At 57.2% G+C, this 12,617-nt stretch overlaps 6 protein-coding genes across 6 annotated transcripts in view; all 6 read right to left on the reverse strand.

The window, feature by feature from the left end:
- Positions 1 to 421, reverse strand: part of LBRM_19_0370 (40S ribosomal protein S2) — a gene marked incomplete at both ends in the record, with an annotated part of 807 nt that extends 386 nt beyond the window's left edge. The window contains one exon of the mRNA XM_001564083.1: positions 1 to 421. This exon is cut by the window's left edge and continues 386 nt beyond it. Within this exon, the coding sequence (XP_001564133.1) occupies positions 1 to 421 (421 nt within the window).
- A 1,617-nt stretch (positions 422 to 2,038) lies between these two features.
- Positions 2,039 to 3,229, reverse strand: PEX13 (putative peroxin 13; the record flags this gene model as incomplete). Its single annotated transcript, XM_001564084.2, has 1 exon — positions 2,039 to 3,229. One exon carries the CDS (start codon positions 3,227 to 3,229, stop codon positions 2,039 to 2,041), a length of 1,191 nt encoding a protein of 396 aa, XP_001564134.1.
- A 1,055-nt stretch (positions 3,230 to 4,284) lies between these two features.
- Positions 4,285 to 5,583, reverse strand: LBRM_19_0390 (conserved hypothetical protein; the record flags this gene model as incomplete). Its single annotated transcript, XM_001564085.1, has 1 exon — positions 4,285 to 5,583. One exon carries the CDS (start codon positions 5,581 to 5,583, stop codon positions 4,285 to 4,287), a length of 1,299 nt encoding a protein of 432 aa, XP_001564135.1.
- An 807-nt stretch (positions 5,584 to 6,390) lies between these two features.
- Positions 6,391 to 7,602, reverse strand: LBRM_19_0400 (conserved hypothetical protein; the record flags this gene model as incomplete). The annotated part of the gene is made up of 1 exon (XM_001564086.2): positions 6,391 to 7,602. The coding sequence occupies one exon, from the start codon at positions 7,600 to 7,602 to the stop codon at positions 6,391 to 6,393; it is 1,212 nt and encodes a 403-aa protein (XP_001564136.2).
- Positions 7,603 to 9,379: 1,777 nt separating this feature from the next.
- LBRM_19_0410 (putative fibrillarin) lies at positions 9,380 to 10,681 on the reverse strand (the record flags this gene model as incomplete). The annotated part of the gene is made up of 1 exon (XM_001564087.1): positions 9,380 to 10,681. One exon carries the CDS (start codon positions 10,679 to 10,681, stop codon positions 9,380 to 9,382), a length of 1,302 nt encoding a protein of 433 aa, XP_001564137.1.
- A 986-nt stretch (positions 10,682 to 11,667) lies between these two features.
- On the reverse strand, positions 11,668 to 12,156 carry LBRM_19_0420 (conserved hypothetical protein; the record flags this gene model as incomplete). Its single annotated transcript, XM_001564088.1, has 1 exon — positions 11,668 to 12,156. The coding sequence occupies one exon, from the start codon at positions 12,154 to 12,156 to the stop codon at positions 11,668 to 11,670; it is 489 nt and encodes a 162-aa protein (XP_001564138.1).
- Between the last annotated feature and the right edge of the window lie 461 nt (positions 12,157 to 12,617).

Genomic DNA, 12,617 nt, shown 5'->3' on the forward strand with positions numbered 1-12,617 from the left:
GAATCGCCAGCGAAACCTCCTTGCCGACGCGGGCACCGATGCCGATGTGGCCGTTGCCGTCGCCGACGACGTTGAAGGCCTTGAAGCGGGTGCGCTGCCCGGCCGATGTAGCCTTCTGCACAGGGTAGATCTTCATCATCTCGTCGCGCAGCTGGCCCTCGACGATAAGGGTGTCAACGATCTGGTGCTCCTTGATGGGCATCGAGAAGAGAAAGATCTCTTCCAGAGAGGTTACCTTCCGCGCCTTCACGAGGCGACCCAGCTTGGTGCACGGGACCCACTCTTTCTCCTCACCTGGACCACCGCGGCCACGGCCACGGCCACCGCGACCACCGCGACCGCCACGACCACGGCCGAAACCGCGCTCAGCACGGGGGGCCTCGGTGACGGGTGCCTCTTGAGCGGGCTGATTGTCTGCCATATCGTACTTTCCAAGAGGAGCCGGTTCGTTAGCGCATATCCGATTGCAGATTTGTGCGCGCACGTGATCACACGTGTGCGGAGGAATGAGGAGACAACAAAGTGAGAACAGTCAACGAGAGCAGGGGCGGGAGAATGGTGGAAGTGATGAGTAGACGGCAGCATCCGCTAAGCGGTGATTGAGCACTATGGCCGTGTCTTCATTTTCGTTTCTTGCGTATTTATGAGCTGCCACGCTTTTCTGCGGCAATGCTACGGAGTCATCTTCCATAGGAACACGTGCGAGTATTCGCAGGTACACAGCCCCGACCCCGCTTTCCCTGGCACAAGGGAGAGAGTCCGAGAAGCCGAGAGAGGCATGCGAAAGAAACGCTGTTAGACAGCTTGTACACAAGGAGCACAAGGGTCTTTCTACAACACAGGCAACCACAAGCACACACGCACACATTCATCCATACGCGCTCTGCTCATGATGCGGCGTTCTGAGCTCAGTGCTCTCTACACCTTGGCACAACAACAGGCAAACATGTACACCTACTTCGCCCTCCTCACCCCTATACACGGCAAGAGGAAAGGAACAGAAAAAGGACTAACACCCAGACCCAGGAGCACAGGCAAAGGGGCAAGGCACTCGCGGCAGGCACATGTCTCTCCCTTTCTCAGAGTGTTGAAGCGAGAGAAAAGGCAAACCACAGTGGTATCGACTGCCGTTGCCCCGTACGTAGGAAGAACCAGTGATCCAACAAACAGAGGCACGAGGAGAAGAATGGAGACAAGAGGGGCACACAAGCACAGGCACCAACGCCGGTGGCAGTAACACTTCACCTCAGAAAGAAAGACGGAGATGAGCAACAAAAACCTCGAGAGGCGAGACATGTCAAGAGAAGAGGCGGAGATGCTTTTGAAAGATGAAAATGCGAATCAGAGACCACTGGCGGAGACACAGACAAGACAGGCGAAAAGTAGCTGTGCTGGGGAAGGGAGTGAGGTATGTTGGGATCCTCCAGGAAGAGGAGAGAGGGGCAAAAGCGACCACCTTACTTAGTCCCTCTCGTCACTGCTGTACTCACACCTACACATCACTCCCCTGCTCGCACAGGCGCGGAGAGCGCAGTGGATGGCCTGCCCCTTCTCCTCCCCACCCCTCCCCTCCGCTATTTCAAATATGAAAGACTTCTCAACGGTCAGCGTATTGACCATAAGAAGGCCGGAACTGAATGCACAAGTGCGAAAGGATAATATGGCGCACACCTACACAAGTGCATAGACGTCATGCCTTCTGCTCCGCCTCATCCTCACCTCCCTCAACTCCCCCCCCCCCTTGAAACCCTCCGCACAATACATTTGCCCATCAGGCCCATTAGCTGCCTTCCATGGTTTTCTCTTTTACGTTGTGCCATGACTGCGGCGCTCACACAATAACAGAGAATGAGGCAGAGGGGGGAACGGAGGGAGGGCGGGAATCAGAAGGGTGCAGGAAGGAAAAACTCAGAACAGTGGGCCGCAAGGTAGAGCAGCAATAAAAAAGCACGCCAAGAAAAACGGAGCAAAGAAAAAAGAGCACGACACGGGGTGATGAGGAATCCAAGAGGTCGTCGGCAACGAAGCACATGCGTCACTACAACTTTGTGATGCGCTCTGCGAGACGAAGAAAGTTGCTCGGTACGAGGCCGCGACGGCCGTGAGGCGAGTAGTTTCCACTCTCCACTGCCATCGCCTCGCACCAGCTGCCCTCCGCGTAGTCCTCAACGACAAACTCATCACCTGCCTTGAAGCTCAAGCACGGCCCGTCGGTCTGCTGAGCTTGGTAGTCATAAAGGGCATAGTATACTCGACGAGCACCGTTGCTACCACTTGGCCGTACCGCCTGTGAGGTACGGTACACGCTGTCCGAGTTGCATGCCTGACCCCATGCCTCTGACAGCATCTCCGCCTCGCCCCTATCCTCCTCTGTCAGACGCGACTCAGTGTCGCTGGAGTGAATGCTCACCTCGTACTCATCCTGGCTAATCACGCCTCCGTAGACGCTCTTGGCTGAGCGGGCAATACGACGCCGGTGCTGCAGCGGCTTTGTGCGTTGGCGTGTGGCTATCCCGTACACGACCTCGCCTAAAATAAAAAAGGCGATACAGAGCAGCCATGTTCGCCACTTTCTCGGGCCACCGCTGGGGGCTGTGGAGATCTGCTGAGCCCCCAACGCACTCGTAGCGGCCGCCTGCGTCTTGGCGACCGCAGCGCTGCAGGGGTAATTTGCGCCCATGTACATCCCCATTCCTGGGATCCGCTCCTGCGAGTTCGAAAATGCGCGCACCGCCCTCATGCTATAGTAGGTACCGAAGCACACGCCAAAGAGCTCCATGGCAGAGCGGAGGCCCTGCACAAGTACGTTGGTGAGGTGGCCTGCGATTTCCATCCGGGCCTGTAGGCGCGCTTGTCGGTGCTGATCCCGCTGCTGTCGAATTAGCTGGCGCTCTTTCTTGTGCTCTGCCTGTATACGGCGGCTGCGCTCCTCAGGTGACTCATTCAGTGGTGGGAGTGGCGCAGAGTGCTGGTTGATGGGGGAGATTAGCGGATTGAAGCGCTCCGTCTGCTGCTGCTGCAAGCTGAGCGAGGATTGCATACCGTTGTTCTGAGTGCCGTCGCCGTTATTGCCAAGGCTGTAGATGGAGCTGGAACCGTACTGGTTGTTGCGGGCATAGCTGTTGAGCACACCGCTCATGCCGTGAGCAGAGCCTCCCATGAGGCCTGAGTTTCCGTACATGCCACCGCCGTACATGCCACCCATGCTACCTAAGCCGGCACCGTACATGCTGCTGCCTATGCCTAGTCCACCGCCATACATGCTGCCGCCGTGTATGCCGCCGAACATGATGAAAAGGTCAAGTCAGTGAGAACCTTGAAGAGAGGATAGAGAGTCTGAGAGAAGCAGAACACACGGGCGTGCCGGTCGAATTCGACTCCTCCACAAGACGCTACGAGCTGTGTCGCACATGTGAGGTGTCAGGCAGTAGTACCAGAGAAATCATCAACGAATATGCGCGAGAGGAAGCAGGGGAAAGAGGGAGAGAAGAAAAGGAGCGTTTCATCATCGCGGTTCGCACACCATCACGCATACATAGTCGAGAAGCGCACGGTGCTTTGTTTGTTTTGCCATTTCGCCACCGCAGACGTGGAGGTGCGATAGAGTTGGGGAGAAGATGCAGGCTTACAGTGAAGAATCTAGCCTGCAGTGTTTGGCGCTGAGAAACGCCACCGGATCTGCCTGTTCTACCTTTCCCGCTTCTTCTTCAGCACGGCAGTGGAAGGAGGGGAAAGTGTTGACCTCTTCTTACTGAGCAAAAACGCATGCCGGCTGCAGCAACAGTGTAGCAGGCAGACCTACGCACTGCGTTGTTTTGCTAGTGTCGGACACGTGCTCAGGAACGAGGAGTACCGACGGAGACTCACACGTAAGCCTTGCCTCAAGGAGTGGAAAAGATAAATGAAAGGGAGACAACAGAAGAAAGAGTGTGCGCGTGCATGTGGGGGAGTTGAGAAGTGACCAAAGGAACCTTTACACACCTATCTTATATTACATCAGCTGCGCCCTTTGCCCCTCTCACAGCAGTTTCGTCTGCGAGGCGAGGAAAGGGGGGAGGGAGAGGGTAAAACACACACGAAGAAGAAGAACAACAACAATGGTGTTGAGAGCGAAAACAGGAGAAAAAAAAAAATACAAACAGCGACGCAGTACAGTCACCCAACAGCCAGAAGTGTAGTCAACCAATGCACAGGCAGAGAAAGAAGAAAAGAAGAGTGGGCAGGTGAGAGCAAGAGAGATGCTCTAGAAGAGAGAGTACAACACCACAAGAGAGAGAGAAAAGGCTATAATTTCCAATCATCCAAGTTAATGGTCTGGCCAGAGCTCTTGGCGGCTCGTAGCGCCTCAAGCTTGGCCTTCATCTCCGCCTCGATTCGATCGGTCTCCTTCCGCATCGCGGACACTTCTTCCTCGTGCTTTCGCCTCTCCGACATCATTTGTGCCATCACACGCTTCCGCTGCTCTCCCAGCTCCGCGGTCGTGCGGGTGCGCTCCTGCTGAGCCGCCTCTGCCTCTTTTTGTCGCTGTAGCTCGCGCACTTTCTCCGCCTCTGACGCTCGCTCCTCCTCGGCATGCTTACGCTTCTCCTCGCGCACGCGCTCCTCAGCCTTGGCACGCTCGCTAGCCTCACGGAACGCTTGCTGCTCCTGCGCCTCGCGCACCTTTGCGTCTGCGCGACGCACCGCGTCAGCCAGTTCCTGCCCGCGCTGCTTCTGCGCCATGTCACGCGTGAAGCGGTGCTCGGCGGCCAGGTTCGTCACCTCAGCCCTCTCCTCCGCGAGGCGGCGACGTTCCTCGGCCAACTCGCGCTTCTGCGACGCCACGTCGCGCAGATGGCGCTCGACATCCGCCTGTTGCTCACGCTGCACCTCGGCGTACGCCTCCATGCGTGCCTTCTGCTCGGCCGCCCTCTGCTCCTTCGCCTCAGCCTCGCTCTTGCGCCTCAGCATGTCTCGATCGCGCTCGCGTTGCTCCTTGGCTTGCCTAATCTCCTCCTCGCGCTCTTCCTCGCGCCGGCGCTGCATGTTGCGCCACTCCTCGGCCCTGCGCTGCTCCTCGCGCTCGAGGTTCTTGGCATACTCGGCCTTTGCCTTGGTCACCTCCTCCGCCCGCCGCAGCTCCTCTTGTTTCTTTTTGAACCACTCAGCGAAGGTGCCCTCAGAGGTGGCGCCGCGGAAGCCGCCATTGGGGGTTCCGGAGAAGGGGGTTTTCTTGTACTGCTCGTAGGCGTCCTTAAAGAGCTGCTCGTCGGTGGCGAAGCGCGGCTTGCGCGAGGTGCCGGCGTCGGCACCGCTGGACGACGAGGGGTAGGCAGCGGGAGACGATGGTTGTGGGGCCGCCTGGCGGTACGGATGAGCGCCAAAGCCGCGCTCCCGCCGCGTCAGCTCGCGGTCGTAAGCTGAGCGCTTTGTGGGGTCATTGAGTGTGTGGTACGCGTTCACGACTAATTTGAAAATTGCCTCACCGTTCGGGTTCTTGTCTGGATGCAGCTGCAGCGCCTTCAGCTTGTACGCCTGGCGGATGGCATCCTTGTTCGCAGCACGTGATATGCCCAAAATGGTGTAGTAGTCTTGTTTATCCATTGCTTCCTACGGCAGCCCGCATTCCCGGGTCTGAGTCGGGGTGGGAAGGAGAGAGAGAGAAGTCGCACAAACAAAGCACGTTGCGCGGCGGTGGCTGCAAAAAGGAAAGCGGTGAGCCAAAGAGACACGGAAACAGTAAGAGAGCCACAGATCGAAGAGAGAAGCCACTGGAGGGTAGAACAGGAGACGCAGAGGTGATGGTGCGCGCGCCGAAGCAGAGACACCCCATCGAAAGTGTCGATAGTGTTTGGCGTCACCCAGATGATGTGGAGCACAGCACATCAACTGGGCCCTCGTCACGCTGAGGCACGCACAGAGGAGAATGCCGAGGCGATGTCAATGAAAACGAGGTCGATACCAACTGCATTAGAGAAGGATGAGCTGCAAGAACGGTTCAGCACGAAAGATTTTTCTCTGAAAAGAGGCGAAGCGCGCAGACACCAAGACAGGAAAATAAATTAAGAGAGCCCATGAACAATCACACGTAGACAGCAGAAACACGCCAGCATTGCAGTCCCATCCACACGCACCCTCCCCCATCGTACAGACGGCATGGAGACGTGCCGCAACAGGGTCCGAGGAAGGGAAGCGCCATGGGAGCGACAGAGATAGCACGGAGAGTCTAGGCGATATGCCGAAACGGTGTGTGTGTGTGTGTGGTGTCTTGACAGTCATCCACTCTCTGCAATTGTCTTGCTCTCTCAGTGTCCCCCTATGGAAATGCGCACCACGGCAACCACTCTGCCCTGTCACAGTGAAATAACAGAGAGCGAGAGAGATGACTCTCCACATCGCGCGCATGGGGGCCTACTCACTCTGCTGCGCCTGCACCGCTGCCCTCTTCTCCTCCTCGGCGTGCTCGTCCTGAAGGTCCAGCTCGTCCAGGATGCGCTGTGAGTCCTTCAGCGCTTGAGGCAGGCGCGACAGCATAAACAGTACGACGCATCCGAGCACTGCGGTCTCGCCCCACAGACCAATATACTGGTGCAGAAACTCCAACCACATAATGATAATGCGGTACTTATAGGTTCCCAGCGCCATCTCCTGCCCCCAGCCACCATGACGGGAGCTAACGTGACGCATCTGCTCCGGTGGCTTTGCGCCGTAGAGAAGGTAGTACTTGCGGGCATCAGGATTTTCGATTATCTCATACGCGTCCTTCAGCTCCTCGAGCGCCATGTTGCGGTCCTCCTCGTCCTCTTCTGTCTCCAGGATCTGTTTACGCTTCTCCTCATACTTCATCTTCAACTGAGCGGGGGTGGTGGACCGCACGGACTTGGTGTCCTTCGCGTCCAGCAGCAGGCCGAACAGCTCTCGATCCACCTGCGACGTCAGTTTGTTGTAGGCAAACTCTACCTGCTTGCTCTCTGCCTCACATGTGCGACCACAGTGGACCAGCTGGCCGTACTTCTCCTGGTGATCCTGAAAAGCCTTCTTGATCTGCTGCCGCACCTGGTAGTTCTCGCGGCGGCGCATCTTGTCAGGGTCATTGGCAATCTTCGCTGACGACCCATTTTCCTCAGGTGTATCGGTCGCAGGTGATGCCGTCCTGGGTGTCAGATTAAGGCGACCCTCGACGCCGAGGGTGTGGTAGTAGCCCTCCAGCTCCCTGCCGTCCACAGCGCGGTCGGGGTTCAGGATCTCGCCAAAGCCCTTACCAGACTCCACCTGTGGCACCTCGATGTTGTACTCTTCGTCATACTTAGAGAATGTGAGGAGAAGGATGGCAACAAAGACGAGAATGCCAAATAAGTAGCGAAAGCACCTGCCCGAGTCCTCGTGCCGCTCTACGAGCTCGTTCCATTCAGCCTGCGTAATGACGCCGCGGTTGGGATCGCGGTTGTGCGCTAGGTGACCTGCATACCCGTATATGGAGCTTCTCTGCTGTCCGCCGCCCATGCCCTGCATGGTGGCCTGTCGTGCGAAGAGCTCCTGCTGCACCCGCGCAGCACTCTCCTCCAGCTTGATGCGCCGATTCAGCGACTGCTGTTGCCGCACCTGGGCCGCTTTCGGCTTCATTGCGCGGCAGTAACTTCTATTCCGGTTAATTGTGCGTCACTATCGCTGACAATGATCGACGCTCTTCTTGAGAGACAAGGCGAGATAAGGGAAAGAAGGGGGTATACAAGTCGTAGCAACCAGGGTAGACTCGCTTTGGTGTCTGATGTCCTTTGCGCGTCCTCCGTGCCGTTACTACACAAGCTGCAGTCAGCCTTGAGGAAGGAGAGGAAGTAGCGTGTAGCACTGAGTCTCCTGCTCCGTTTCTTCGAATGCTTATCTGTGCTGCTGCGCGCAGCTGCTCCTCTCTCGTCTTCCCTCTCTGCTCTCCCCCCTTCACAATGGTAAGGCGCACTTCGCCCTTTTTCTAACCGCACAGGATGAGAGAAGTGCAGTGCTGAGGGAACACAGTAGAACGTGCTTTTTGAAGGTGCGTGTGGGTTTGTGGGGGTGTAGAGGAAAGGGGTGTGCACGCATAAGTGAAGGGGCACTGCAGAAAAGCGGAGAGGAGTAGGCTCGTGGGAGTATCGTAATCATAGCGAGTAAGCTACAAAGCGTTTGCACGGAAACGCCTATAAATGGTGTGAAGGGCATCGCGGACACCACGTGGCCCAACAAGCGTGCCTTTGCCAATACGCTGTGGTTGACGGGGGCTGTGTCGCGCTCCAGTGTCAAGTACAGTTCTGAGAGGCAGCTGTCTGAACCTTTTTCTCTTCACCGCGCCGCGCGACTATAGGCGAAGAAGTCGCTGAAGGGGTAGGGAGAGGGGGGGGGGGGGGGGCATGGCGATTCTCCGCTACGAGGGAGAGGCCAGCCAATAATTGAGAGAAGAGAGGACACGGCACTTGCATTGCTGCCGTGTCAACGTAGTCTCACAAACCACCCGCTTCCTTTTTTTCTTTCTTGAGTCCTTTCCACAAAGAGCCTCCGTTCTGACGTCCGCTGCATTGATTTTGGGGGCTTTCGCTATTGTGTCTCACTTTCCCTCTTTTAGGGGTGGGGGTAGACACGAGGAGACACCGCCCCCTCACAAGAACGGAGTGACAACGGAGAGAAGAGAGGAAAACAGCGTCGATTATGTCGCAGATGTTAGAGGAGAGAAACTTTTTTCGCTTTCGTTTTCTTCCCCATTACCGTTCAAAGGCAAAAAGAGAACCGCACGCACGCTCCGATGCATGCAAGATGAGAAAGGAGGATAACTTATGGAGCCGAACTGCGAGAAAGAGGTGGTGCCTCCATGTGCGTACGCATCTGTGACGAAGCAAACGGGAAGAAGAAAGCGGCACCACGTCCACCACTCCACACGATGGGCCGCCCCTTTTTTCCTCCTCCGCATGCCAAGTCTTTCGTTGATCTCCGTCGCGCACGTTTTTTTTCGGCTTCATGCAAATCGCGGCCGAAGAAAAAACACACACACAAAAAGTGGAGGGCCACAAAGGCATAATAGGCTCGGTGTCCCACGCTACTGACCCTGTCCTCGTTCTCCTCCGCCCTTGCACCTGTGCGTGTTCGCTGCCCTCCTCCGCCTTCCATTACACAACACCACACACCTGTACACACATACACACACACACACACACACACACACAAGCACGCACGCATGGCGATGGCACCCACCAATCGCTTTCAGCAAGGCCACCGAGCCGCCACCTCGCCACAATCGGGGCTTCATGGTCCTTGGCCTGGTATCGTGCATCCACACACACACCCCTTGCACACACCATAACATTGAGCGTCGTACGGAGGAACAGCAGAAGTAGATTCACAGCTGATAACCTCTTGAACACGGCGGGGCACGTTACGCCGCCTGCGGGACATTCTTGTAGTAGCCCGTGACGACGCAGTGGTCACGCTCGAATGGCTCTAGAGAGACCTGCTCCTTCGGGCGGAGGCCAGAGTCCTTCAACTTCTGCACCTCGGACGCGAACACCGCTGCCGGGTCCGCCGTGGAGTCGATGCAGTTCGCCTTGATCGAAATAACAAAGCCTCCATTTGCCTTCAAGAAGTGCTGCGCGTTGAGGGCTAGAATGCGAGCCTGATCCGGCTGGGCAACGTCCATGAAGATGCAGTCCACCAGGCGAGGAATAAGCATGCGGTACTTCTGCGGGTAGCGGGCATCCTCCAGGATCGGGACAATGTTGCTGCGGCGCTTCGTCATCTCCTCCAGATCACGGCCGCTGCGGTGCGAGAACTCTACCGCGTACACAATGCCCTCAGGTCCAACAAGGTCCGAGACGTGGCTAACAGTGGTGCCGCTGGCTGCGCCAAGGTACAGCACGGCAGAGCCAGGCTCCATGTATATGCTCGCTACACCAGCGTAGATGGCGGACGCTAGCTTGGAGCGGTACGGGTTCCATACGCGGAACTCGTGCGACTCAGACTCACCGGCCACCGTGCCGTTCACACGCTTCTCGCTGTACACCGACACGCCAGGGACCAGCGACCGCGTGGAGAGGGTGTCTTTGCCGGCCAAGAGGTAACAGCCGTTGAAGCGGGCATGCGGGTGGAAAATGTTGCCCTTCGGCGAACCCGTGCCTCCACGACCGCCACGGCCACCACCTCGGCCTCCGCCGCGACCCCCACCGCGGCCACCGCCACGACCACCGCCGCCGCGGCCACCGCGGCCACCGCCACGGCCGCCGCCGCTGCTAAAGCCGCCTCGGCTGCCACCTCCGCGACCGCCGCCGCCGCGACCACCGAAGCCACCGCGTCCGCCGCGCATGAGTGCCTGGTTGCAAGAACGGGGAAATATGTGAGCGAATGCGTCTGCCTGTTTTTCTCTTCGCCTGTTGCTGCGCTTGTGTGAAACGGCACGAGGAGGACACGAAAGAGGGTATGTGCAGGTGAGTGTGTGTGCCGCCCGTGTGTGCACCCAACGTACTAGAGACGAAAAAGGGTGCGGATGAGCCGACGCATGAGAGAGTCGAAACACAATCACAAAGAAAGTGAGAGGCACAGAGGAGCACGGAAGAGAAAGACGGGAAGAGGAGGGCACCGTTCTCAGCGAGACCTTGTCCGCACACAGCGCATCAAGTGCCAGAGAGGAGCCCCCAGTGAAACCGCCAGGATTCAGACCAATGACTCCGCTCATACATTTCATTCCGCATGAAAAAAAAATAAACACGCAAGCTCGGTGTCATACCATGGTCGACCACGCGCTTCGTTCCCCTTACCTCCAAAGAGGTAAATATCCGCACACGAGTAGAAAATCGAGGCAGGCAAACAATGGCGCCACCGCACTGCACAGAGGAGTGGGCGTTTACCTGTTTTTCCTTGTTTTGATGGCTAGTCGACGGAAACACACAGAGAAAGACGTACAGGGGCAACGGGCTAACTGAAGAAAAAAAGAACGTGAACACTGGAGAAGGACGGGAGATGAGGAGCACTTCTTCCCGACATGCCCTCCTCTTCTTCCAAAACCCACGTACAAACAGGAAACGCTACGCAATGAGAAAATAACAGAAAAGAGACATTCACCGAAGAAATGAGAGAAAAAAACGCGCACGTATGACCAAGGGCGTGTATGGAGAAAAATGCATGGGCAACTGAAAGATGCCCGACATCACAGCCGCGACAAGAACACCCAAGAGAGTACAGCAAGGCACACACACAGCACGTTCAGAGGAAACGAGAAGCAGACGCGTGCGCAACACGGTCGCATCGCGTGGCCCCTCGCTTCTCCGCCCACTCCATTTTGCTGACTCTTCATCTCTTGCAAGAAAGCAAAACAGAAACCCAAAGGTACGGCGCTGTCCTTCGTTGACCACGCCTGGGTAAATGGCGCAGCATGCTAAATAACAGCTTGCGTCAAGAGCACCACAGTCACAGTCCCGCTGTGGCCACTGCCTGCCCCAGCGCAGACACCACCACAAAGGCGCGTCCTCTCCTCCACCAAGAGCCCAGCCTCGCATCACCTCTCGTGGCCTCCGGCAACACATGAGAGGCACGAAGAGACACCATGCATGGTGAGCAACGGGGCACACGGCAAACAGAAACAAGACACAAGAAAAAAAAATACGAACAACGGACATCGCAACAACGGTGCCGACCGCTGCCGATCAGCAGAAGACCCATACGGGCTTACGCCTAGGGAGGCATGGCGCTCAGTGTGGAGAGAACTGAGCGCATCAGCTCCGTGCTCTTGGAGTACTGGTTCGGCTTTTGCAAGTCCACCAGCATTTGTACTGCGCCCCAGACAGCGCCCCTTTCCCTGTAGTCGTCGATCTGTTTGGTGTCCGCATGCTGCTCCTGCTTGTGACTTGCCTTTGCAGCCGCCACCTCTTCCTCCCGCCTCGCCTGGAGTTCTTTGAGGTACATCTGCGCTGCAGTAATAATCTTCTCCTCCTTCGCCTTCGTCGCTGCATCCATGGCGGCAGTGCGGCTGGTGATCTGCCTCTTCAGCTCGTCAAGTTTGGCAGCGTTGACCGAGGAGGGCTTCTCCGGCGGCGTGGGCGGGCGATTCGGTGAGCCCTCCGGCGACGAGGACGCGATGAACCCTTCCGACGCCGGCGGCGATGTCGCCGCCGGCGTGGGGTGGGGCTCAGCGGGGGAAGAGGGCTGTTGGTGCTCGTTCATTGGAGGCAGGAGAGTAGCAGAATCCCCTAAAGGGGATGAGACGCTTTCCGGTGCTGCGGCCGGAGCAGGACTGCTCTCCAGTGTGTTTTGCATGCCGAAGTCACCGCCATCCTTCCAAGGAGGCTTCACGTCAAATGTAGTGAGTGAGGGTGGAACGGACAGTATTTCAGACCTCGGCGTCAGCGACGGTGGCTGCAACTGCTGCTCAGCGGCTACGCTCATCGAGAACGGTGCTGGAAAGTCCTTGTTGTCTTCCATCACGGCGGTAAGGTGTGGACTGCTCACCTGCACAGAGAACGAAGAGCGTAGGTTGCCAGAGGTCAAGGCTGGCAAACCCACGGTGGAGGCAGATAAGTCCAGGTAGCCGGACTTCAGGGAAGAACGTGTAGTGTTTTTGGTGATGATGTACAAAAGATCCACCACCACCAGACACGGATAAGAGAGGAGGGGTAGTGATGAAA

This window comes from Leishmania braziliensis, chromosome 19 (assembly GCF_000002845.2).
Source record: "Leishmania braziliensis MHOM/BR/75/M2904 complete genome, chromosome 19".
In the NCBI taxonomy this organism is placed as follows: domain Eukaryota; phylum Euglenozoa; class Kinetoplastea; order Trypanosomatida; family Trypanosomatidae; genus Leishmania; species Leishmania braziliensis.